Source organism: Giraffa tippelskirchi, chromosome 5 (genome assembly GCF_054371585.1).
Source record: "Giraffa tippelskirchi isolate mGirTip1 chromosome 5, T2T-mGirTip1v1.2.pri, whole genome shotgun sequence".
Taxonomy (NCBI): domain Eukaryota; kingdom Metazoa; phylum Chordata; class Mammalia; order Artiodactyla; family Giraffidae; genus Giraffa; species Giraffa tippelskirchi.
The window spans coordinates 2,385,306-2,408,059 of NC_137279.1; the positions used below are offsets into that span (position 1 = coordinate 2,385,306).

The window sequence follows — 22,754 nt, forward strand, 5'->3', positions numbered from 1 at the left end:
ATATCTGATCAATTTGTTACTCATTATCACCAATTTAAAAAAAATACATGGGAAAACTCTTCTTTTACAGTTGAAATGTATCATTTATTTTCTCACTTAAATTTGCATTTTGTCCTTTACACTTAAAGCTTTTATCTAATCACTGTGCAATTAAAGTGCCTGCCACTGGGGGTTACCTGGCCTCCTATTTGAAGAGTTCTCTTTTAGAAGTTCACAGTAGAAATGTGAGCTACACCTAGTGAGACATCTGGTCCTCTTGACGCCTTCTTTAATGCTGCCAAACATTGCAATGGGACTCGTTAATTTTGCTTTTAGTTTTGGTGGGTTTCTTACTTTAGAATGAAGGCCGACTCAGGACTACTTACACTTTCTGAAAATTCCCTTGACTTTGATTTCTATCTGAAATATTAAACACAAGGGTTTTCCCCTCTTTCAAAACTTTAAGGAGGTGGGGGGGGAAGGTACTGACTCAAGCTACTTATCAGCAGACAGCTCCCAGCAGGAATAACGTATCAGAGGTTGGTAGAGTCTATGTTGATCTGAGACTCTCTTAATCCCAAATGGCTCCCTATTCAGAGCCTTAGTGACTAAAAGGGTTCATTGCCTTAGACTAGTAATCTTGTTGCTTCTCTCAACCAGTGCAGTGATGGGGCAAAAAGATCCAGGACGCCTGGTCCTGATAGAAGTGCTGAGGAAGGTAGAAGCGTGGGGAAGAAGTAGCCGAACTGCTAAGGAGTGGAGGGGATACCCTTCTGGTGTCTTGGGACCAAGTCCAATGTGTTGTGTGTGTGTGGTTCCCTACACAATGCCGGCAGTTTTAGACACTGGCAGTGTGTCTGAAACATTAACTCAATTCCAACACTGTGTACCCAGAGATCACATCAGATTCCACAGGCTAAGGGTTCTGTCCTACAAGATTGCATCTCCAGACCCCCTCCTCCAACTCAGATGCTAGTCATGGGCCCAGGGGGTTACCTGTGCCCTGACTGACTGTAAGTTAGAAGTGCCCAGGCCCCCTCCTTGGGTTGGACCATTTGCTAGAGTGGCTCACAGAACTCAGAGAAACATTTTATTTAGTAGATGACTGGTTTATTGTAGAAGGATATAACTCAGGAACCCCAGATGAAGAGATGTGCAGGCGAAGGGATACAGAAAGACTGTGAGGCTTCCCTGTGCTCTCTGAATGCTCCAGAGTCTCCATGGGTTTCACAAAAACGGAAGCTCTTCGAACGCTGTCCCTCTGAGGTTTTTTCGTTTTTTTTGGAGGTTTCATTACAGAGGCACAGGTGGTTAAACAATTGGCCATTGATGATTCTTTTTAACTGATTTTTATTGGAGTACAGTTGCTTTACAATTGTTGTGTTAATTTCTACTGTACAGCAAAATAAATCACCCGTGTTGTTGTTCAGTTGCAGAGTCGTGTCTGACTCTTTGTCACCCCAGGGACTGCAGCCTGCCAGGCTCCTCTGTCTGCCACTATCTCCCAGAGTTGGCTCAAATTCATATGTATATGAATATGAGTTCAATGAATATGAATTCCAGCCATATGTATACATATATCTTCCCTTTTGGTGACCTTCCCATTGAGGTCACCACAGTGTATTAAGTAGAGTTCCCTGTGCTATACTGCATGTTCTCATCAGTTATCTATTTTACACGTAGTAATAATAGTGTGTATGTGTCAATTCCAGTCTCCCAATTCATCCCACCCCTCCTTTACCCCCTTGGTATCCATATGTTTGTTCTCTACCTCTGTGTCTCTATTTCTGCTTTGCAAATAAGATCATCAATACCATTTTTTTTTTTTTAGATTCCACATCTATCCATTAATATACGATATTTTTTTCTGTTTCTGACTTACTTCACTCTGTATGACAGACTCTAGGTCCATCCACGTCTCTAAAAATGACCCAGTTTCATTCATTTTCATGGCTGAGTAATACTCCATTGTATACATGTACCACATCTTTATCCGTTTCTCTGTTGATGACATTTAGGAGTCTCCGTGTCCTGACTGTTGTAAACAGTGATGCAAAGTGGACCTTGGTGTGCATGTATCTGTTTGCGTTGTGGTTTTCTCCTGGCATATTCCTAGTAGTGGGATTGCTGGGTAATAGATAGTTCTATTTTTAGTTTTATAAGGCACCTCCATACTGTTTTCCACAGTGATTGTATCAATTTACATTCCCATCAACAGTGCATGAGGATTCCGCCATTGGCAACTGATCCAACCTTTAGTGCCCCACTTCTCCCTGGGGTCAGAGGGGTAGAACTAAAAGTTGGTTCCCATGACAACCAATTCTCGGCTCCAGATGGGATCCAAAAGTCACCTTGTTTACATAACAAAAGACACCTTTATGGCTTTAGTCACTTAGAAAATTCCAAGGCGTGAGCCAGGAACTGTGAGCAAAGACCACATTGTTGTTGTTTCGTCGCTCAGTTGTGTCTGTCGTCACTCAGTTGTGTCTGACGCTTTGCGACCCCATGGACTGCAGCACTCCAGGCTTCCCTGTCCATCACCAACTCCCGGAGCTTGCTCAAACTCCTGTCCATCGAGTCGGTCCACCAACCTTCTCATCCTCTGTCATCCGCTTCTTCTCTTGCCCTCAATCTTTCCCAGCATCAGGATCTTTTCCAATGAGTCAGCTCTTCACATCAGGTGGCCAAAGTATTGGAGTTTCAGCTTCAGCATCAGTCCTCCCAATGAATATTCAGGGTTAGTGTCCTTAAGGACTGACTCGTTTGATCTCCTTGCTATCCCAGGGACTCTCAAGAGTCTTCTCCGGCATGACCACATATATATGAGAATGACCAAATACATATATTTCTTATACATTACAATGTCACAGAGACCAAAGACAAAGAAAATCTCTTTCCATGATTTTGTCTCACACTAACTATGAAGCTGTTATCAGAAATTAGAAACCCTAGTGTGAGAGTAAAATCTCTATCAGGGCAGGCAATGCAGACAGGACATTTTAGATGTGACTCTGAATATCTGAAAACTGATTTCAATGAAGCTTTTAATGTCAAGACATTTGAGCAATTTTGTATTTTTATATATTAGGAAAGCCTTGCATTTCTTCTGTCTTATCATGAAACCTCTGGAAAGGGACTGTGTGGACTGTGTTAGAGACAAAACCAATCTGATCGTGTAGACTGAGTTGAAGAGTTCTCCATCTCCATTGACCTGCCACCTTTTAAAATGTAGAAATGTCAGTGCAGGATGACCATGATGGGTAGTGATTTCCATCTGAAGGCCACATTTTCTTGTGTCCCAATCATTTTTATTGCTTCTCTGACAAAGGGATGCCACACAGCATGTGCACAGAAGTATCACTTTGAAGGCTAGCACATTCCTCAACTGCTAGCCTTTGTTGGAATTTATTTTAATGCATGGTACAGTGCACGGTGGCTAGAGAAGACCTCAGATCCACACATCTATAGAGATTTTTTTTTTTGTAAAGTCTAAATGACATAAGGCCAATGAAGCACATGGTGCAGCTCTGACGTACTAATTGTTCAATACACATTAGGCACATTATTTTATTTATAAAATAAGAAATTGGAATCAATTGCTTCTTTTTTTTTTGCAGTGATGTAGGGTATACACTCAAGTAACATGGGGGAGATATACACAAACATCTTATCTTTTCCACGGATGCCAAGGGTAAAGAAATACATATATATGGTATTATGTCTAAGTCAGTGGGTCAGTAGACAGTGGAAGCTTCGTTACCCTCAACAGACTGATATGAGTTAACCCGATCATGTTGCCATTGGGGAACAAACAGGACTCGCTGAGACAAAATCAGGCTTTAAGGTGTCAGGCTTTCAGCTCACAGGACATACAGTGATAAAGCCTCTCTGTTACATTAATACCTAGAGGGTTTTTTTTTCTAATTTAATACAAATCTGTTTCCTTCTTTCATTTTTTAAAAAATATGAGCCAGGGGAGAATATTACAATTGTTCTTCATAGAGCATTGCATTTTAAAGACTTTTTTGTAAATGTCCACAGGCGCTCTCAGATGAGAATGAATCTATTTGAATAAAACCAGTAATCTGAAGGTAATTAAAGTCGTTTTTGTAAGGTGCAATAAACAGCCATTGTTGGGTCTACCGAGCATTCGTTTATGCTGTTGTGAAGATGATGTCTTTTTAGGCCGTGAGCTGTTTTGAAACATTTCAGAGGCTTCAAGTCTGAAAAAAAAACAACAAGGACAAGATAATGACTGGAGACACAATTAATTCTGGTGCCTCTGCACAGTACAAACTGTTACAACCAGCAAAGGAAAAGCTGCACAGAGGTTACAGAAATAGCAGTTACTGCATAGTCTTTAAAAAATCAAGAGCTCAAATGTAGAGCATACATGGGCAGAATGAATAATAGCTGAGAAATTAAAACAGCCAAGACAACACATTATGTTCTACAGACAGGGAAAGGGAACTGAAAACGTGTCTGAAACATAGGAAATAGAATTTGCGCTGATGTATATGTGACGACAAGATTGCATTTGGGCAAACACTTTCATTTCTTTGGGCGTGAACTCAGCTGGTGTGAAGGCAAGATTTCAAAAGCTCCAGCAACATGTCACACTCCCCTCACCCACCACTTAAAGGGGTGAGGAGCCTGGAAGGAATTGATGGTGTCCCCGCTGATGGTCAGCTTTTATCTCGTGGTCACTTCTGTATTCCTTTCAACTTTTTCCAAACTTCTCTCACGATGACCTATATTTATGAGAATAAATGAGAATAAAGAAGACATTTCTGAAGCTGACACCTACCCCAGAGGCTCTAAATTTGGCCTCAGATTTGTAATGTGAAATGGTTAGGGTCTCCACGCCTGTTGAATGCTCCAGCAGAGATTTCAACTGCCTCTGTGTTCCAGCCCTTCCCCACAAAACAGATTCCATCAGTGTTTTAGGAAAACTTCATTTTCTTTTCTTATCCATGCAGTCATCATTTCACATTAGATTTTAAAAATACAACAATGGAGTATCCAGTTCGCCCCAGTGACCTCTTCCAGATTTCTTGTGGGAATTTAAGATTGACGGTCATTTGAACTCATTGTGACTTCAGACAAGTAAGAAGCAACTTCCTGCTCCTGCATGCAGTCGGGTAAAGGCGTTTAGTTGGAGCTGGGCTCAGTTACCGAGATCCTTCTCCACGATGCACGATGCAGATGGACTGATTCAAGTTGAGTGCTGCCCCTCATCCTCACTAGTTTTGTGATGAGTTTTACCCACGGGGACATCTGCCTGGATCTCCCTATCCTGGAGCATGTCTGTGCTTCCCTATCTGCAGAGAAGCACCCACAACTGCTATTTCTTAAATTAAAAAAAAATTTTATTGGGGTATAATTGCTTGACAGTGTTGTGTAAGCTACTGCTGTACAACGAAGAGAATCCGCTATACGCACACATACACCCCTCCCTCTTGAGCGTCCCTCCCACCCCACCGCCCAGGTCATCACAAAGCACAGGCCGGGCCCCTGTGCTGTGCAGCAGCTCCCCAGCAGCCTTCCGTCTCACGCGGGGCAGCGTATGCGTATGCATGTCAGTGCTGCTCTCCCAGTTCACCCACCCCTCGTCCCCCTGGGTCCACACGCCTGTTCTCTATGTCTGCATCTCCATTCCTGCCCTGCAAACACACTCATCTGTATCATTTTTTTTCTAGATGCCACATATATGCGTTAATATACGATATTTTTTCTCTTAATGTCCATCAACGGAAGAATGCATGAAGAAGATGTGACACATATATACAAGGGAATATCACTTAGCCCACTGCTGCTTTTAGGCTGAGTGTCATAAGGCCTCTGAAGAATCCAGCCGTGGTCTTCAGGAGAGCCAGGCGGCCTCATCTGAGTGATCTGTGGCTTGAAATGCTGTCTGCATCAGACACCAAAATCCTCTGCACTCACAGTAATTACATTTTTCCAAGTGTGTCTCTGGCTGCCCAATCAAGAGGCATTTCATCATCAAAATAGCAGTGATTCTGGGCTACAGCTGTAATGTGCACATTCCCTCAGAGCAGGGTTGCCAGATGTTGCAAAAGGGGACAAACAACCATAACAAAACAGGATGCCCAGTTAAATTTGAATACCAGGTAAATCCTTTTTTTTTTTAATGTAAGTATGTACCATTAATAGTAGGGACGTAATTATATTAAAAAATATTCACTGTTCATGCAAAATTCAAATTTCACCAAGCATCCAGCATTATCTTCTGGAACCATTATGGTGAACAGGAAAGATGGTCTCTCTTTCACAGTCAGAGTGATGACGACCCTTGTGGTAAAGTAGTTTTTCTTCAATAATCCAGTGTGTTGCTCTGCTCAGTTATTTCACTGATAGCAGCTTCCAGGAACAGGAACAAAGAAGGCAAGATTGTGATGGGTATTTTCATGTGCTCTGTTTCTCTCTGATTTTTCCATTCTAGGCCTTGCCATGACAGTATACATCCAGATAATGATGATACTGTTTTGCCATTGTGGGTAAACTGCTGATTCACTGGCTTATTTGTTTTACCTTCATGGAGTGAATCTATATTGATGAAATTTATAGCACCAATTTATGACAGATGGGAGAAAAAAAATGTGAGGCTGGTGTGTAGGTTCTCAAAATATCATTGAAGTGAAGTGAAAGTCACTCAGTTGTGTCCAACTCTTTGTGACCTGGATTCTCCAGGCCAGAATACTGGACTGGGTGGCCTTTACCTTCTCCAAGGGATCTTCCCAAGCCAGGGGTTGAACCCAGGTCTCCTGCATTGCAGGCGGATTCTTTACCAGCTGAGCCACCAGGGAAGCCCCCCAAATATTATTAGATTGGACCAAATTTTGGTAGGTCCTGAATATTAAATCCTATAAACTGGTAGCTGATGGCCATATAATACATCACTTGGAAAAGAACAGAATGTAGATAAATGGCAGGTTTGCACCTCAATCCCCCGTCTCCACCCCAGTAACTCTGGCATGGAAGACTCAGAGTATTTAATTCACCTCCAATATTGTCTTATTAAGGTTTTGAATACAGCAGAGTCAAAAGAATTATAGTGACTACCTAGATACCTATGGTCAAGAGTGTCTGGTGAACATTTTGCTGTTATTCATCTTTTCATTCTTTTATCTATTCATCAACCCATCTTATTTTTGATGAATTTCAAAGCACATGAACATTAGTTCACTTCACTCCTAAACATTTCAGCAAGTATATCACCAACTAGAACTTATTTCTTTATGACTTTTAGGTTAAACTTATATTCGGTGAATGCACAACTGTTAAATATACCATTTGGTATATTTTGACAAATATATACACCCGTGTCACCTACAGGTGACACAGATTATGTCTGTGTCAGATGTGAGACATTTTCACTTTCATTTGAAATGTCTCCTTTCCTGTTCCAGAAGAGGTAACTACTGTTCGTTTTTTCTTTGTCACCACTGGTTAGTTTTGTCTATTCTAGAACTTCATAGACATTGAATCACACAGTGTGTAGTCTTTCATGTAAGACTTCTGTCACTCAGCGGAGTGTTCTGAGATTTATTCTGCTGTTGGCTGTATCAGTAGTTGGTTCGTTTTTATTGCTGAGTGGCGTTTCATAACGTGAAGATGCCTCAGAATCTTGAGCCGTTCTCCCCTGGCGGAACACTCGGGACGTTCCTGGTTCCTGGCTGTTATAAACGCAGTTGCTGTAAACATTCCTGATACGTCTTCTTGGGGACATGTGTCCTGCTCCTCTGCTCCCCTCCTCCCACCCCCTACCTCTGGAGTAAGCACTTGGATTTGGGAAGCATTTTACTAGCTCATGTTATCTTTGGAAAATATCTGTTGTCATATTGATGAACTACCAGCTTTGCTCTAGGGTGAAAATCTAGACTGATGTTACTTTTTCTCATGGCTTCTTCTCACTTCACTTTTAGAACTAACAAGGATCTAGATTGTATCTAAAAGGCATGGACCAGCCACTCTGGATCCACTCTGGATCCCTGAAACTTGCTTAGAGTAAATACGAATTCTGTTCAGAGTTTGCAGCACCTCTGGATGATCTTTCTCAAAGTCAAATGATATCATGAGGATGAATGTGTCATTGGCTAGTTTTCCTCTTCACTGGGTGGATTCTCTATGCTGTCCCTGGGCATATGAAAGTGAATAAAGCTTGGCTTTAAAGAGTTTGTAGGCTTGTGGACAGGGGACTGGGATGAATGGCCATTTCAATGCGATGTGATAAGTACGTACAAATACGCACAGGGTGCCGTGTCTTAGGAACACGGAAAACACGGAAATACACTTGACTCAAGATGGGGATGAGAAGACTGAGATATGTCATGGTGAACCCAGGAGCAGTTAAACAGCAGGTCATAGAGGGAAGTGCGCCGCAGGCAGAGGGGTTTCTCTGAGGTGTCAGGTCACGAGATAGTGAATTGTTTTAAAAAAAGCTCAGTGGTCATGGGTGAGGCTAGAGAGAGGGAGGTGATAGGTCATGGTGGGGTTTTAGATTCATTTTATAGTTACTTTCTATTCTGTAAAGCTTCGGTGTACTTACATGTGTACATGTGGGGAGTGAGTCATAGACCACCAGTTACTTCTGTACTAATTTTGATAAACTGAAAAGGTCCCCAGTTTGGTGGGTTCACTTTTCAAAATAGGGCGCCCTTGAGTGTAAGATGTGCAATTGATGAGGCTGCATGAGATTTTATTTAAAAAAATAAACTCACAACTTAGTTATTGGGCTATACTTGAAGGGAAATTTCAGAATCTTTGCTGGAACTGGATAACTGCTGACCCCAGCATCCTTAAATTAACCTCTCAGGAAATGCAAGATTTATAAGTTGTGGGCTTTTTTTTTCTCTTTTGAAAAAAGGTCTTAATAATTCAAAGAACTTTTTAATGATTTGAAAAGTGCATGTTAAGTACTTGATGGATGGATCAATTCCCTCTTTGTAGTTGAAGTAGCTCTGGGTTGACATCCTCCTCTCTACATATGGAAATTCGACAGATGTACAGAAATGCCGTGCAGAACGAACGGGATGTTTCTTTATGACATTTCCTTGTGCGTTTCATTGGAGAAAAGAAATGTGTATATGCACTTTATAGTTAGTCATTAACTATAAAAACAAGCTTATTCACAAACCTGCTTTGATCTGAATTTCCTGTGATTTATCTTTGGTGTCTCAGCATGCTCTGAATTCCTCATTGTTATTAACTCCCCAAATATTTATATCACTCCAGATAATCAATGCTTATCACAGTCAATACAGATGTTACAGGATCCTAGAAGAAAGATGGTGTCAGCATAATAACATTTTAATTATTATAGCATGTGTTCTCAACTGTATCCTTTGTTTACAGCACCAGCTAACATAGCTCCTATAGATATCTAATTCATACAAAGTATTAAAATGATTGCACACATGAATTATAGCTTTTTCCCACCAAAGACTGAAGCAATAGTGTGCTTGAAGGTATTAACGCTTGTTTAATTAATTTAAATCATGCTGCTAAGACTGTATTTTCACTTTCTGTTCCCCTAGGCTTGCTGTCTTTGCAGGATTATTCAACTGTTATGTTAAACAAATTTGCTTGTGGATGTTTTAATGATACAAAATATCAGATTTGAGCTAACATATGCCTTTTGTTAATGAAATCACAATATGGGCTATTGTGAAGAAAAATTCAAATCTGTTTAGCAAAATCTATTTGATTTGTAAATTTCATTTTTGGGGGTTGTTTGCTTCACTTTTGACTACGCTTAGAATGAAAGACTAAAGATTGGGAGATTGGGATTGATATATACACACTATTGATGCTATGTATAAAATAGGTAACTGATGAAAACCTACTGTAAAGCTCAGGGAACTCTACTCAGTGCTTTGTGGTGATCCAAATGGGAAGGAAATCCCAAAAAAGGGGGATATATGTATATGTATAGCTGATTCGCTTTGCTGTACAGCAGAAACTCATACAACATTGTAAAGTAACTGTGTTGTTGTTGAGTCACTAAGTCATGTCCTACTCTTTGCGACCCCATGGACTGCAGCACGCCAGGCTTCCCTGTCCTTCAACTATGTCTGAGTTTGCTCAAACTCATGTCCATTGAGTCAGTGATGCCATCCAACCATCTCATCCTCTATCATCCCCTTCTCCTCCTGCCCTCAATCTTTCCCAGCATCAAGGTCTTTTCCAGTGAGTCAGTTCTTCGCATCAGGTGGTCAAAGTATTGGAGTTTCAGCATCAGTCCTTTCAATGAATATTCAGAACTGATTTCCTATAGGATTGACTGGTTTGATCTCCTTGCTGTCCAAGGGACTTTCAGGAGTCTTTTCCGATACCACAGTTTGAAAGCATCAATTCTTTGGTGCTCAGCCTTACTTATAGTCCAATTCTCATATATATTCCAATATAATTTTTGTTTAAGACTGGGAAGTTCTGTAAGACCTGAGTTATATACTTTCCTCAGCCTTGCATATTTCACAGTCATTCTTCCTGCAGAGTTGAGAACTGCAGTTTGGGAAGTGGATGTGCAGGATCAGGTGGCTGTGCAACATTGTCTAGCTTTTCCATGGTAATACTGATATCTTACCACTTCCCTTGTAAATGACATATTTCTGCCAGGGTATGCCACATTCACTTTTATTGGGAGAACTGTGCTTTTACGCTGAGCTGTTGTGCTGGAGGCAATAGCATGAAAATTGTGCTGTGTGGAGGGTGCAATACAAGGACCAGCCTCATCCACATCCATGGATGCAGCTTCACCTGAAAGCTAGAAGGACCAGCCCATCCGCCTGCATCAGTGCATCCTCACCTGAGAGCCAGGTACAGACAGAGGGTGAGAACCTGCTGACAGTTGAAAGTTGAAGCTTCTTTCAGTCACTTTTTAAAATGAATATTTGCTCTGATTCAATAAAAATGCCCTCACCCTTTCCCAGCTGTGGAGCTGTGCAAACTGCATCTTCTGTACATAAATAAGAGATACCACAGAGACTGAGTATTTTTTTTTTTTTATGAAACACCAGAGGAAATATCTGGCAATATCAAAGTTCTAATTTTAATTGGAGGCCTTTGATGATTGATGATAGCTAAGAATATGTTTGTTTTTTTTTTTTCTTTGCATCCATTGAAATAAGGACTTACGGGAAGATACCATTGCTGAATTTGTAAACCTTGGTTCTGCACCCACTACTGTGTCGCCAAGGCTTGGAAAGGGGTTGTCTCTAGGAAGGAAGGAACGCGGAAACAAAGGAAGATGATGTGACTTGTTATGCTTTCTAACCTCCTTATTCTCCAAGGGCCTCACTTGCTTACACTCCCCCTACTTATCAAGTTTGTGGATAATTCTCCTTTTCAGTCCAAGATACTGAATATGCCAGATCTCCTCATAAGCAGATGTAGATAATGCTGCTGGGAGCTCCTGGGAGCTAGTTGAGAAAATCAGTAGTCAGTAAAGAGTATTACTTTCAGACTCAATTTTAAAGACAATGCAGAGAATGTACATCAGCATTAGCTCCTTATATTATGGTGGAGCAGGAGTCTGAAATGCTGAGAGGCCGTGAAGGCAGGTTACGGTACTGTTTTATACTCTTCTAGAAGGTTGAGAATTTGACCAAACTCATGCCTTGGCTTAAAGTACAATTAATAGGAACCATTCTGGGGAAAAAAATGAGGATAGCACTTACTTACTTTAAAATAAAAGCAAACAAATAAAGAAAGCCAAAACCCCCAGAGAGACAATAACACTTTCCATTCTGCTGCATGAAGTATCATCAGCATTGGGTTCCTCTGATCAATTTACCCAAACCTAGACTATTGCACGGTGACTTTATTTCTAAGAGTTTGGCCTTTTGTTCAACCCTTCATTCAGGCACCATTTTTTGAACTTCCACAGATGAATCAATGAAGGGATAATTATGATAAATTATAGGAAGTAAAATGAAAGAGATATGCATGAGATATTTCTGAGAGTTAGAGACTGAGCATGAACCAGCATGGATCAAGAAAGGCTTCCTAGAGGTGTGTTGGTTTTGTGTGGGTTTTTTGTGTTTTGATGTGGACCATATTTTAAAGTCTTGAATTTGTTACAATATTGCTTCTGTTTCATGTTTTGTTTTTTCTGTCAAGAGGCATGTGGGATCTTAGTTTCCTGACAAGGGATTGAATCAGGAGCCCCTGCATTGGAAGGTGAGATGTCAGCCGCTGGACCAGGGAGCTCCCAGGAGTTCTGGTTTTGCTGGAGGACAGAAAGAGTGAGGAGCAATAGGAGATAGCTGTCCGTGGTGGGCTGGGGCATTGCACAGTGCGAGGGCTTTTCCAGTGACATCCATCCAGAATAATGTTTCTAGGCCTAAAACTAAAACATGAATACCTTTTAAAGATTATATCCCCATAAAAATGAAAGGAAAAAGTTACAATCACTTGATAGGATTGAATTTCAAATGTGTTAGGAGTTGAAAAATTTGGCGTTGCCAACCTTCATTTTCCAGAACTACATTACTGTAGTTCTATTTAAAGTCTCATTCATTGTCTTTGTTTGTATTTAAAAAGTGATTTACCAGTGATTGAAAGGAGCTAAATTGTATGAGTGAATTTTTAAAAAGTGAATCAATTTATATATAATGCCCTGTTTTTCTTTGATGTACATTTTGACCCAAGATGTCAAGACTTACAAAATTTTTTATTATTTAGGACTATGTTAACTTGGAATACTGCATTAGGACTTGGGATAATTTTTTAAATGAATAATCATGTTTATAATAAATTAATTGAAAATAGATTATGTACTAATTAAAATTTAAGGGACTAGATCTGATAGAGTGCTTGATGAACTATGGACACTGTATAGGAGACAGGGATCAAGACCATCCCCAAGAAAAAGAAATGCAAAAAAGCAAAATGGCTGTCTGAGGAGGCCTTTACAAATAGCTGTGAAAAGAACAGAAGTGAAAAGCAAAGGATAAAAGGAAAGATATACACATTTGAATGCAAAGTTCCAAAGAAGAGCAAGGAGAGATAAGAAAGCCTTCCTCAGTGATCAGTGCAAAGAAACAGAGGGAAACAATAGAATGGGGAAGACTAGAGATCTCTTCAAGAAAATTAGAGATACCGAGGGAACTTTTCATGCAAAGTTGGGCTCAATAAAGGACAGAAATAGTATGGACCTAACAGAAGCAGAAGATATTAAGAAGAGGTGGCAAGAATACACAGAAGAACTGTAAAAAAAAGATCTTCATGACCCAGATAATCACAATGGTGTGGTCACCAACCTAGAACCAGACATCCTGGAATGTGAAGTCAAGTGGGCCTTAGGAAGCATCAGTATGAACAAAGCTAGTGGAGGTGATGGAATTCCCGTTGAGCTATTTCAAATCCTGAAAGGTGATGCTATGAAAGTGCTGCACTCAATATGTCAGCAAATTTAGAAAACTCAGCAGTGGCCACAGGACTGGAAAAGGTCAGTTTTCGTTCCAATCCCAAAGAAAGGCAATGCCAAAGAATGCTCAAACTACTGCACAGTTGCACTCATTTCACATGCTAGTAAAGTAATGCTTGAAATTCTCCAAGCCAGGCTTCAACAATATGTGAACCGTGAACTTCCAGATGTTCAAGCTGGTTTTAGGAAAGGCAGAGGAACCAGAGATCAAATTGCCAACATCCGCTGGATCATCGAAAAAGCAAGAGAGTTCCAGAAAAACATCTATTTCTGCTTTATTGACTACACCAAAGCCTTTGACTGTGTGGATCACAATAAACTATGGAAAATTCTGAAAGAGATGGAAATACCAGACCACCTTACCTGCCTCTTGAGAAACCTGTATGCAGGTCAGGAAGCAACAGTTCGAACTGGACATGGAACAACAGACTGGTTCCAAATAGGAAAAGGAGTACGTCAAGGCTGTATATTGTCACCCTGCTTATTTAACTTATATGCAGAGTACATCATGAGAAACACTGGGCTGGATGAAGTACAAGCTGGAATCAAGCTTGCCGGGAGAAATATCAATAACCTCAGATATGCAGATGACACCACCCTTGTGGAAGAAAGTAACGAAGAGCTGAAGAGCTTCTTGATGAAAGTGAAAGAAGAGAGTGAAAAAGTTGGCTTAAAGCTCAACGTTCAGAAAACTAAGATCACGGCATCTGGTCCCATCACTTCATGGGAAATAGATGGGGAAACAGTGGAAACAGTGTCAGATTTATTTTTGGGGGCTCCAAAATCACTGCAGATGGTGACTGCAGCTATGAAATTAAAAGATGCTTACTCCTTGGAAGGAAAGTTATGACCAACCTAGACAGCATATTAAAAATCAGAGACATTACTTTGCCAGCAAAGGTCCGTCTCGTGAAGGCTATGGTTTTTTCAGTAGTCATGTATGGATGTGAGAGTTGGACTATAAAGAAAGCTGAGTGCCAAAGAATTGATGCTTTTGAACTGTGATGTTGGAGAAGACTCTAGAGAGCCCCTTGGACTTCAAGGAGATCCAATCAGTCCATCCTAAAGGAGATCAGTCCTGGGTGTTCATTGGAAGGACTGATGCTGAAGCTGAAACTCCAATACTTTGGCCTCCTGATGCAAAGAGCTGACTCATTTGAAAAGACCCTGATGCTGGGAAAGATTGAAGGCAGGAGGAGAAGGGGACGACAGAGGATGAGATGGTTGGATGGCATCACCAACTCAATGGACATGAGTTTGGGTAAACTCCGGGATTTGGTGATGGGCAGGGAGGCCTGGCGTGCTGCAGTCCATGGGGTCGCAAAGAGTCGGACATGACTGAGCGACTGAACTGAACTGAACTAATTAAAATAATTGCTATTCCACTTATTAAAGTTGGATCATCCAGGGCATGAATCTCAAGGATACAGACTATATTCTTTCAAATCAATACATTTGTATTTCTTTGAAATATTTCATAATTTTTACTTTTCTCCAGGTTCAATTTACCTTTCCATCTATTAATGCTTTTTTTCTCTAATGAAATATTTAAATAAATTGATTTTTGTATTGCATATAGAACAAATCTCGTCTGTATGCTATAGACCCCAAGGTTTAGGAAAATCACACTTGGGGTGAGGGGGTACACAGCCCCTCAGGTCCTAAATGGGGCAACTCCAGGGGGCACCATTCATGTAAATACAATCTGAAAGGCAGTGATCCTTGGGGCTGTGCAGGGTGTCTGCCCTCTGACTGGGATGTGGGGCCTGGGGAAGGACATTTTTCTAAAAAATACTCTCACTGAATCAGCGTTATTAAATTCAATCACTTTTAACTGTTTAGCTTTCCCAAGATCTTTAGAGAAAACTGGTTCCAAGGGAGGTTCAGAGGTGTTTTGGGACCCAATTTCTGTAGTCTAAAAAGTTTGAGAAACTCTGGGACAATCAGGTTTTTCCCACGGTTTTTAAAAATGCTAATTTGCATTGTGAATCTGTGAATGGGGACTAGGAGAGGCCTAACTTCCTAAACTTATCCTACCAGGGAAATGGGAGGATTCTGCGTAAGAAACAAGGGCAAGGCACCCAAGTTCTATAAGGTATAAAGTGGAAATGGGCACTGGACTGGTTTTTTTGTTTGTTTGTTTATTGTTTTTGTTTTGTCACACCACGGGGCATTTGGGGTCTTATTTCCCCAACCAGAGATGGAACCCACTCTCCTTGCATTGAAAGGCAGAGTCTTAACCACTGGACTGCCAGGAAGGTCCTGGCATTGGACTATTTTATTCTCAAATCCTTTAAGTCCTGCTTTCCTTAATGATTCTGTAGTGTACTGTAATGATAGGCTCAGCCGTATCTATTTAAAAGGATAATAATAGATGCTTAATAAATGATACATCCTGTGTGCTATTACCCAAACTTGAACTCTGCATTAAGAGATGGATACGTATAAGTCCACATGTGAGTTGTGAACTGTAAGTAGTTTGGATTTACGTAGCACGTCTGTTAGTAGTCCTCAGATCCGAGAACTTTTCTCTTCTTCCACTTCCTTGTGTCAAGGTGACAGTGAATATCCTCACTTGTTCTGAAAACTGTAGGAGTGAAAAGTGATTGAGGAGTCAGGGTATTTCAGTTCTCAAGATCTGGTCTGTTGAATGGGCAGAAAGGTACAAGGAGCCGGTTGTTTGTTACACAGACCGTCCTAAACCGAAACGGTGTGGTTGTACCTGTTGAGAACAAGCCCAGGCCTCAGTTAAGCAGAGCGGCTGCGACGTAATGCTTTGCTTCCCATCACACCCTAGCTCTGTTTTCCTGAGCAGCTTAGAATTTTGCTCTGAATACTCCATACATCTTTCAGTTCTCAAATTCCATGATTTGCTTGTGTAAAGAAGTAATTATTTTACAATTGCATAATTTCGTGATTTTTGTACACTCTATCTTGCTGGTCAGTAAGGATAAGACCATTTATCACTGGAAATGCCACATGTATTTAATAGTTTTCTGAACTGTTGGCCTTTGACACAATGAAATGAAACCCACTTTTTTTTGGAATTACACACCAAACTATTATATAAATGAAGTGTTAGAAATCAATTCAAATGTTAAATACAAAGGACATCCTTGGCTCATTAAGTAAAAATATCTCATTTAATGAGCAGGAAAGCAGTGGAGCACACTGAACCCTGACACAAAGCAAATTATTTAAGTGATAAATTATACTTTATGGGGAGTGTAAAAGTTAATAATACTCAGGGGCATGGCCACAAATGCAGAGGCGTAACCAACTTCATCGACTGCTTTACTTACAAACATGCCATATGTACTTAGTTACTTGAGATGATCATAAAAAGGCAGAATAGAAACCGCACACAGATTCAGAAAGTGGCCTTAATACGATTATTTTCCAGAGCATCCTTTATATAATATTATTTTAAGAGTTCCTCTCTCATTCGCTCTCTCTTTTTCTTTCTTCTGTCATTGGCAATATTCTGTTAACCTGATTTTTGTTTTCACTTTTGGTCAAGAATTTGACCTTGTGGCAGTTGAGCTGCAGCCTACTTCTTATCTGGCGGCGCCCTCATAAACCCAGCCACGCATTCATCCCCTCTGGTGGCCCACAGGTGACCTCAGACTTTGAGAGGACCAGCCCGCCGCCGTAGGAAGACAGGGGTGGCTGGGCTCTTGTGCTGGCTGCACCCCAGCTCTTCTCTAAGCAAACACTTCCCAGGAGTGTTGGAGGGATGCATGAGCAAATGTGGTCCCGTAACCTCCATCCACACTTTGCTAAGATGCATGGAGATCTGCTCGGGACAGCGGTTCCCACACAACAGGGCGGCAGGAAGGGCTGGAGCCGTCTTCTGGGTCGTCAGGGTGCAGACGGAGGGAGAAGTGGGAGGGAAGGAACCATTTTTTCTTGTTTTCAATTTAAATGATTTATTTTTTCCTTCTGCTGTGACTCTGCTTTTTTAAAATTTTTTTAAAATGTGGACCATTTTTGAAGTCTTTATTGCACTTGTTACCTTGTTACAATACTGCTTCTGTTTTATGTTTTGGTTTTTTGGCCTCAAGACACATGGGATCTTACATCTCCAACCAGCGATCAAACCTGCACCCCTGCATTGGAAGCGTGGAGTCTGAACCACTGGACAGCCAGGGAAGCCGCTGTGACCCTGCTTAGAAGTGAAATATCTTCCTCTTTTTTTTTTTTGCTGGACCCCGGCTTGGTTTTAGATTATGAGCATATTCTGACGCCTTGTCATTTTGTCTCTGTTGATGTATCGATAGATTCTAAATGAAAATGTACCTTGTTGATGGTACATAAATGATATTTTTCCTGGATGTGGAAAATCATACAGCTTTAGAATCTGTATTCAAAACTGGTTTCAGTCTGTGGCCCCACTTTGAGGCCGGGTGCCAAGGGGGATGGAGAGAATCCCTCCGTGCAGAAGCAGCAGGGCCTCGCTCTGGGGGATGGAGAGAATCCCTCCGTGCAGCAGCAGCAGGGCCTTGCTCTGAGGGCCTCGCTCTGGGGGATGGAGAGAATCCCTCCGAGCAGAAGCAGCAGGGCCTCGCTCTGGGGGATGGAGAGAATCCCTCCGTGCAGAAGCAGCAGGGCCTCGCTCTGGGGGGTGGAGAGAATCCCTCCGAGCAGAAGCAGCAGGGCCTCGCTCTGGGGGATGGAGAGAATCCCTCCGTGCAGAAGCAGCAGGGCCTCGCTCTGGGGGATGGAGAGAATCCCTCCGTGCAGAAGCAGCAGGGCCTCGCTCTGGGGGATGGAGAGAATCCCTCCGTGCAGAAGCAGCAGGGCCTTGCTCTGAGGGCCTCGCTCTGGGGGATGGAGAGAATCCCTCCGAGCAGAAGCAGCAGGGCCTCGCTCTGGGGGATGGAGAGAATCCCTCCGTGCAGCAGCAGCGGGGCCTCGCTCTGGGGGATGGAGAGAATCCCTCCGAGCAGAAGCAGCGGGGCCTCGCTCTGGGGGATGGAGAGAATCCCTCCGTGCAGCAGCAGCAGGGCCTCGCTCTGGGGATGGAGAGAATCCCTCCGCGCAGAGGCAGCAGGGCCTCGCTCTGGGGGGTGGAGAGAATCCCTCCGTGCAGAAGCAGCAGGGCCTCGCTCTGGGGAGTGGAGAGAATCCCTCCGAGCAGAAGCAGCAGGGCCTCGCTCTGGGGAGTGGAGAGAATCCCTCCGAGCAGAAGCAGCAGGGCCTCGCTCTGGGGGGTGGAGAGAATCCCTCCGAGCAGAAGCAGCAGGGCCTCGCTCTGGGGGATGGAGAGAATCCCTCCGAGCAGAAGCAGCAGGGCCTCGCTCTAGCGATGGAGAGAATCCCTCCGAGCAGAAGCAGCAGGGCCTCGCTCTGGCGGGTCACACCTCTCATCTTCTGTGTGTGCTGCTCCCCGTCTTTTCTCCCTGTCGTCCGTTTAGCTAACTGCAACTGGCGCTTCAAACCCAGCTTCAGAGTGGATTCTTCTGCCCATTGTCCTCTCTCTCTTTAGGCTGGTGAATTATTCTGTTACTTAATATTTATAATGCTTGTAAGCTTTCGCCTGGTGTTGGACTTTACTCATACTTCCCGCTGTGCTGTAAGATTTACGAGGGTGGAAACCCTTGGTCACCACTGCCTATCTAACGCCTAGACAGATAGTGGCCCATCACGGAGCAAGGATGGCGGAAGGAGGGAAGGAAGGAAGGAAGGAAGCTTCCTTATCGCTGACGGCAGCCTCGTGCAAAGTTGCTCCCTTAGAAAAAGACCGCACTTCCCCTGGACGGATGGTGCCTTGGCCATGACATGACTTCAATTTACAAAAAAAAAAAAAGATAAAATGCCCACTTTCATGGAACTTCTGCTTCTTTGAGAGGATAAACAACAACCACCCAAAAGTTCAAATATACCATCGCAGAGAAAGTCATTAAATGCCTGTGGTGCAGCAAGGAAGAGGGTTCGGAATGTCAGTGAGGGGGAAGAGCACGGGGTAAAAACAGGGCAGCCAGGGAAGACCTCCCTGAGATGGAGGCCTTGGAGCAGGCCCCAAGGAGGTGAGGACGGGCCACCTCCGGGGTGTGTGGTGAGGGGCGTGTCTGGGGCAGTGCGGCCAGCAAAGGGGGCGGCAGCTGCCAAGTTCTGAGGGGGCGTCCCCCTGGGTGTTCAAAGAACAGTAAAGAGGTCAGTGGGGCTGGAGCAGTGGTTCATGCCATGCTTCTCCTTTGAAGGAAGCAGAGTTGATTTACAGCACTGGGCTACTTTCAGGGCTGGTTGCTGCTGCTGCTGCTAAGTCGCTTCAGTCGTGTCCGACTCTGTGCGACCCCATAGACGGCAGCCCAGCAGGCTCCCCTGTCCCTGGGATTCTCCAGGCAAGAATACTGGAGTGGGTTGCCATTTCCTTCTCCAGTGCATGAAAGGGAAAAGTGAAAGTGAAGTCGCTCTGTCGCGTCCGACTCTTAGCGACCCCATGGACTGCAGCCCACCAGGCTCCTCTGTCCATGGGAATTTCCAGTCAAGAGTACTGGAGTGGCGATTCAGTTATATATACATATGTGTAAAAACAGCAGCTTCCCAGGTAGCTCAAACGGTAAAGAATCTGCCTGCAATGCAGAAGACCTGGGTTCTATCCCTGGGTGGGGAAGATCCCCTGGAGGAGGCAATGGTCCCCCACTCCAGTATTCTGGCCTGGAGAATCCCATGGACAGAGAAGCTTGGCGGGCCACAGTTCATGGGGTCGCAGAGTCAGACATGACTGAGCGACTAACACACATACACACACATGTGTAAATGGCAACCCACTCTAGTATTCTCGCCTGGGAAATTCCATGGACAGGGGAGCCTGGCTGGCTACAGTCCATGGGGTCACAAGAGAGTCAGACGCGACTTAGTGACTAAACAACAACAGTTTTGTTTTCAGATTCTTTTCTCTTAAAGGTATTACAAAATATTGAATATAGCTCCCTGTGCTATCCAGTAGTTCCTTGTTGATTATCTGTTTTATGCATACTAGTGTATAATCTGTTAATCCCAAACTCCTAATTCACCCTTCTTACCCTCCGCCTTTGATAACTGTAAGTTTGTTTTCTGTGTTTGTGAGTTTGTTTTGTAAGTAAGTGCATTTGTGTATTCTTTTTAGATTCGCACGTGTAAGTGATATCATACGGTGTTTGTCTTTCTCTGTCCAACTTACTTCACTCAGTATGACAATCTCTCGGTCCATCCTTTTGTTGCAAATGGCGTTATTTCTCCTTTTTATGGTGGAGTAGTACTCCGTTGTATGTATGTACCTTATCTTCTCTATCCATTCATCTGTTGATGGACACTTAGGTTGCTTCCATGTCTTGGCTGCTGTGAACAGAGCTGCTGTGAACATCAGGGTGCATGCATCTTTTTGAATTAGAGAGTTTTATATTTTTCCATGGCTGTATCCCAAATGTCTACAACAATGGCTAGTGTATAATAATGCTCAATAGTGTATTGGAAGAGTAAGTGGAAGGTAGGAAATATGAAAACTATAGAAAGTATAATACAGAACCAAGGAAAGCACTCACGTGCTACCTCAGAGGTAGCACTTTGTTATATTGCCTTCTGGAGTGTTTAGACATGTTTCTTACTTGAAACAACATAGCATATAGGATTTTTGAGAAAAGTATGATTCTATCTTTTTAGCTGATTACTACAATATAGGCAATTCTGAAGTATTTAGCGTTTTAAGTTATTGTATTCCCTTGTCTGGATATACCATATGGTACACTACCCATCTCCCATTGGCTAGGGCTTCAGTTCAGTTCAGTTCAGTCGCTCAGTCGTGTCCGACTCTTTGCGACCCCATGAACTGCAGTACACCAGGCCTCTCTGTCCATCACCAACTCCTGGAGTCTACCCAAACCCATGTCCATCGAGTCAGTGATGCCATCCAACCATCTCATCCTCTGTCGTCCCCTTCTCCTCCTGCCCCCAATCCTACCCAGCATTAGGGTCTTTTCCAATGAGTCAACTCTTCACATGAGATCTCTTTGGAGATCTTTAAAATATATGGAAAAAAACAAGAAACCTGAAGCTGGATAAACATAGATTTAAATGATATGTACATCAAATAGCTGTGTGATCGAGAACATGTACTGCGAACATCAGTTTTCTTTTCTGCTAAAGGGGATTTATTTTATCCAATTCATAGAGTTTCTGTGAATACATACTTGGTGTTTAGTAGGTGCGAGTTCTCTCCTGCTCCCCTCGAAATGGTTCACTCTGGTTATTCCAGTAGTCACACTGTCATTCGTTTCATTGGCTGGTAGATTTTTTTTTTTTGGCTGTGTGGGTCTTTGCTGCTGCTTGGGCTTTTCTCTAGTTACGGCCAGCGGAGGCTACTCTCCAGTTACTGTGCGCGGGTTTCTCACAGCAGTGACTTCTCTTGCTGTGGAGCTTGGGCTCTAGGACTCGAGGGCTGTAGGAGTTGAGATGCAAAGTTTTCAGGGGTTGCAGCACGTGGAGTCGGTTGTCGTGGCTCTTGGGCTCGAGAGCACAGGCTCAGTAGTTGTGGCGCATGGGCTAAGCTGCTCTGCAGCATTCAGTCTTCCCGGACCAGGGATTGAGTCCACGTCTCCTGCCTTGGCAGGCAGATTCTTGACCACTGAGCTACCAGGGAAGCCCTGATAGGTCTCTAAAGAGTACACCCTCTTAGCTGCTTTGATCTTATACTGACTTTTATCTCTCGACAAGTGATGCCACTGAGTCTATTAGTAGAGTGGACATGACAATTTACCCGCTCAGGGAAGTCTATTTGGTGTTCAAAAAAATCACCCAAGTTTTAGGATCCCATTTAAAAGGTAGACCCGAGAAAACCTAGGCAAACCCTTTAGTTACTCAATTTTTCTTTATTATTTCTAGTTTTTTCTCACATGCATAAATCCTCCTACCTTCATAACAATGGTTCCCTAACCAGCTGCTATGACTAGTAGCAAAACTAAACAAAATGATTTAATTGGCGTACTACATGGAACTCTGCTTGCGTTCTGTGGCAGCCTGGATGTGAGGGGAGTTTGGGGGAGAATGATTTGTTATTGTTGTTTTAGTCACCAAGTTGTGCCTGACTCTTGGTGACTCCATGAACTGTAGCCCATCAGGCTCCTCTGTCCATGGGATTTTCCGGCAAGAATACTGGAGTGGGGTGCCATTTCCTTCTCCAGGGGATCTTTCTGACTCAGGGATTGAATCCCCCATGTCTCCTGCGTTGGCAGGCAGATTCTTCACCACTGAGCCACCAGGGAAGCCTGGGGGAGAATGGATACATATATATGTATGACTGAGTCCTTTCACTGTTGACCTGAAATTATCACAACATTGTTGATTG

General features: G+C 42.9%; 1 protein-coding gene across 14 annotated transcripts in view; it reads left to right on the plus strand.

Annotated features, from left to right (window-relative positions):
- LOC145506732 (uncharacterized) overlaps positions 1-22,754 on the plus strand; it is a 145,976-nt gene that overhangs the window by 65,612 nt on the left and 57,610 nt on the right. For 3 of the 14 annotated variants that reach the window (XR_014054231.1, XR_014054237.1, XR_014054230.1), the window contains one exon: positions 10,618-10,930. The exons of 4 other annotated variants lie outside the window; for them this stretch is intronic. Coding sequence is in view for 2 of the 10 variants with exons in the window: in XM_081492014.1 (XP_081348140.1) it covers positions 17,747-18,850 (1,104 nt within the window). In the remaining 8 variants the exon portion in view is untranslated. Of the gene's footprint in view, positions 1-1,452; positions 1,714-4,958; positions 5,204-5,678; positions 7,764-9,536; positions 10,931-17,493; positions 19,246-22,754 lie in introns of those variants that run through there. 7 more of the 14 variants (XR_014054238.1, XR_014054227.1, XR_014054232.1 and 4 more) reach the window with 4 other exon arrangements.